At 42.4% G+C, this 4670-nt stretch overlaps 1 protein-coding gene across 1 annotated transcript in view; it reads left to right on the top strand.

Moving 5' to 3' along the window:
* The window catches only part of MYOF (myoferlin), a 107892-nt gene that overhangs the window by 97826 nt on the left and 5396 nt on the right, over nt 1-4670 (top strand). The window contains 5 exon segments of the mRNA XM_029911377.1: nt 1201-1371; nt 2079-2227; nt 2499-2638; nt 4389-4477; nt 4570-4665. Coding sequence (XP_029767237.1) covers nt 1201-1371; nt 2079-2227; nt 2499-2638; nt 4389-4477; nt 4570-4665 — 645 coding nt within the window.

The following is a 4670-nucleotide window of genomic DNA, read 5'->3' as shown; positions in this document are numbered from 1 at the left end:
GTTCCCTGAGTGACCAGAGCAGGGGCTGCACTAGAGTAATCAGGAACCTGCTAGAACCAGTTAAGGCAGGCAGGCTAATTAGGACACCTGGAGCCAATTAAGAAGAAGCTTCTAGAATCAATTAAGGCAGGTTTTAAAAAGGAGCTCACTTCAGTTTGTGGTGGGAGTGTGAGGAGCTGGGAGCAAGAGGCACAAGGAGCTGAGAGTGAAAGGGTGTGCTGCTGGAGGACTGAGGAGCACAAGCGTTATCAGACACCAGGAGGAAGGTCCTGTGGTGAGAATAAGGAAGGTGTTTGGAGGAGACCGTGGGGAAGTAGCCCAGGGAGTTGTAGCTGTCATGCAGCTGTTATAGGAGGCACTATAGACAGCTGCAGTCCACAGGGCCCTGGGCTGGAACCCGGAGTAGAGGGCGGGTCCGGGTTCCCCCCAAACCTCCCAATTGACCTGGACTGTGGGTTCTCCCAGAGGGGAAGGTCTCTGGGCTGTTCCCCAACCCATATGGTGAACCTTTGAGGCAAGAAAATCCGCCAATAAGCCCAGGACCCACCAAGATAGAGGAGGAACTTAGTCACAATATAAAGAAGTGATCCATATATGCTGTGAATTGCTAATAGACATCTACATTGCTTGTGAATTTTGTTTACTTTATAACAATCTGAAAGCTGCTAGAAAGTTTGTGCGATGGGGACACAGTGTGACTTGTATAAGAGAGTGCATGTCTCGGGTGTTATGATACTTATACCACCCAAAACAACAAATTAGATGAAGAAATTTTGCAGAGGAAACTTAGAATAATCATCACAGTTACAGATTGGCAAGGTGAAATTCTTAAAGTTTCTGCACATACGAAAAACATGGATTAAATAACAGTGATTTTTGAAAAGTAGCTATCAGGCCCCAGACAAGGGTCTTTGGACGAGCATTCCCTAAACTGTTGATAGCTGTTATCTAAGTCCCAACTCTGGCTGCACATGATTACAATGGTTCTAAAGAATCTGCAGGAGGCAGGGGTAGGATTGTTAAAGCCATGGTACCCATGTGAACACATACAGATTTATTCATGTGTGGAGGCACAAAGCAAAACAGCAATGGTAACTCTAATTTTAGGTCTATCAGCACCAAGGGTATTTTTTTAAATGACTACTTCTCAGAAATGAACTTTCATGACCATTAATATTTAACTGGACCTTGTACTTTTAGAATGTATGAACTCAGCTGCTTCTTGCCTCAAGAGAAGGATCTGAAAATTTCAGTCTATGATTATGATATGCTGACTCGTGATGAAAAAGTTGGTGAAACCATCATTGATCTTGAGAACAGGTTCCTTTCTCGCTTTGGAGCTCATTGTGGCATACCACAGCAGTATTGCATGTAAGTCACGCTTTTGTCTCCTCAAACATTGTGCCAGTAAAGTAAGATCTCTAATAATTGAAAAAGCCAGGTTTTCTTCACTGTCATTTGGTTGTATAGAAAGTGCTATGGCCTCTCTGCTACCTGTTTTGTGTACCTATAGAATCATCTACAGTCTAAAGAAAAACTGCAATTTTTTAGGAAGAGTCTACAAAAACTGTTACTCCACACATTCTTAGGCAGATTCTTTCTCTAGATGCAACGTTTTGTTAGTGGTAGGAAGTATTACTTGCATACAGAGAGAGAACATGTAATCGAATTATCTGAGAAGCACAGGGCATTAAATACAAAAACATGAGTTGCAATAAGATGAATTTGCTGTAATGATTTCTCCTTTCCCAATACACAGAGATGGGGCTTAAAACAACACATACTGAGTAACTTTAACTGACCTTGAATTCATAGATAGATAGATAGATATATGAAATGAGGAGGACGCTTTTTTTTTTTTTTTTTTCAAATACAGACTAACATGGCTACCACTGAAAGCTGTGACCTTGAATGGAATTTTATCTTTATAAAACCCTCACTAATACAGCAGTCAAGTAGCAAAATTTAGCCCTGGTATAACTCCACCCATCAACTATTTAGCTATTGCATTTTTATGTGTTTTGGGGGAAAACAGCATGGAGTGTACTAATTCCAAGATCTGCTCTATTTCCTAAAAGTTCAGGTGTAAATACCTGGCGAGATCAACTGAAGCCAACACACATGTTGCAAAATATAGCCAGGTTTAAAGGCTACTCTCCTCCTATCCTCTCAGAAAATGGAAGCAGGATTAACTATGGAGGACAAGACTACACCTTGGAGGAATTTGGTGAGCTCATTGCTATTTACTGCATGTTTATTTCTTTTGAATGCACAGATTTATAGAAATAAAAAACTTTAAATTATAACAATGTGAAGAATAAGAGTAAAAAAACAAGTATATTTTGTACTAAAGTTTGCATTCTCTCTCTGCATGGACAGGTAAATACAAGAATGGTTGCCGTTTGTTTGATTTTTACATGTATGAATACAGTCCATTACTAAATGCAAATTCTGGGTCATGAGTTCAGCCCTATTTCAGTTCTTTCTTTTAATTTCAGAGATTAACAAAAAATTGCATCAGCACCTTGGACCGGGTGAAGAGCGTCTAGCCCTTCATATCCTTAGAACCCAGGGCTTGGTCCCTGAACATGTGGAGACAAGGACTTTATACAGCACCTTCCAGCCCAACATCTCACAAGTACTATAAACTGGTTTCACCTTTGATTTCTGCAATGCAGAACGCTAGCATGCCTACATTTATAGCACAGGGTGCTACTATAATTAGGGGTGGGTGAAGGAAAAAGGGTAGCAGAGAGTATTATTGTGCCCAGATACTAGGTCATGGTCACATTAGGGAGGGATTACATAGAATGGAATTTTATTCTGTTGTGATCACTCCAGATGGACTTCTCACACACCAAAGGAATGAGAGAGGGGAATGAACACGTATTTGCAGGGACCGTACTGAGTGCCAATCCAATAGCAAAGGAGTGAACCTAATCCAGTGGTTTGGAAGTCATCCTTCTCCATTGATACCAAACTTGTTACCAAGATCATGTGTTTCCACCAGGCTGATACATTTGCAACCATAAAGGCACTTAGTTTGAACTGCCGGTACCAGACTGCGTTCCCACAACTGGAAAATCTTTTATCTCACAAATAGAGCTCATGACAGTGACAACCAGATTATCCACCACCCAGTCAAGAAACTAACTACAAAACTAGAAAGTAGCTAAGGGGATGGTTTGCAAAGCCTCCAGAGGAGGCTGTTTCACAAGGTTTCCGTATGTGAGTTTCATTGGGTAGGAGTGAAAGGAGGGAAGGAGTTTTTGTGCCAGTAACATTTGCAAAATTTCCTCTATTTTCACAGCAAACTATTTAGTCTGAGAAAAAGCTTGAGAGAGATGTGAATCACACTGTATTAATAAGGACTAACAACGCATTCATTCAGTTCACCAAGGGTGAAATCCTGGCCCCATTCAAGTCAATGGGAATTTTGCCATTGACTTCAATGGAGCCAGGATTCTACCCCAAGTGTCTATGCCAGTTTCATTCAGGGTAGACTGTGCTGAAGGGTCCTCAGACGTAAAGTCCACTAGGACAGCCAGGGAAATGCACTGGTTGATCCCATCCCTGCTGCAGCCTCTGCTCCCTCATGTAGCCCTTAGAGGACATTAAAACTGGCCTGCCCCAGGGGAACCCTCAAGGGGATTGGTGCAAATCCCACCTGACTTTACTTGACGATGGATCCTCTTCAGGGTACAGTGACTCGCGTTGGCACAGCAAAGTTTAAATTGCACCTCCTTGTGCCAGCGGGCTGAATCGAGCCCGTACTCTCCAGCATTCACTAATTACAAGTAGGTGCTCTATACAGCGTGTCCTACATCCACCAAGAAAGGTGTTCATGAGAGGCATTGGAGAGAATGAATAGCTTCTTGTTATGGTTGAGGGGTTACTGATAATGAAATAGACTTTCAGTGGGAATAGAGCAGAAAACTACTATGGTCACATTTTGGCCTTTTAAAACTAATCAGGAAGATGACCTCATCTAGCTAAGAAGTGCTTGCTTCAAGGGCAGAGACCTGTTGCCCATGCAACATAGGCCATCTGCTGCAAAACACCAGGCACATTTGTGGGGCCACATAATATCATAAAACAAAATAGCAATTGTGATTCCTATGATTTCAAAGTTTGTACAAACTGAGGGCCCAGACTTACTCTGATTAAGGACTGTGGGAACTTTGGCACTGGCGTTAGTGGGAGAAGGTCTTGGCCCCACAACTGCTGCTAAAATTAGTTCTAGAGGCACTTACAGACTTCTGGGCACCATCTCAGGCTCTGCACAGCCTAATATAAACACCTGGGGATCAATCAGAATTTTCACACCTGCATGTTTTTTAAACATGTAACCAACAAAAATCCCTTACTTGACTTCTTCACCAATGCAGGGAAAGCTTCAGATGTGGGTGGATGTTTTCCCCAAAAGCTTGGGACCTCCTGGCCCTCCCTTCAACATCAATCCCCGCAAAGCCAAGAAGTGAGTAGCCGTGCATTGATTGTGCACTTTACAGACCTTGGTGCACAGACCTGGCCAATTCACTCTCTTTCCCCAATCATCTTCTCTCTCAGGTACATCATGCGGGTGATTATTTGGAACACAAAGGATGTCATTCTGGATGAAAAAAGTATCACAGGGGAAGAAATGAGTGACATCTATGTGAAAGGGTAAG

Source organism: Terrapene carolina, unplaced genomic scaffold (genome assembly GCF_002925995.2).
Source record: "Terrapene carolina triunguis isolate 2854851 unplaced genomic scaffold, T_m_triunguis-2.0 Scaffold95, whole genome shotgun sequence".
NCBI lineage: Eukaryota > Metazoa > Chordata > Testudines > Emydidae > Terrapene > Terrapene triunguis.
Note: the sequence above shows the minus strand (reverse complement) of the source record. Positions and strands in the feature narration are given on the sequence as shown.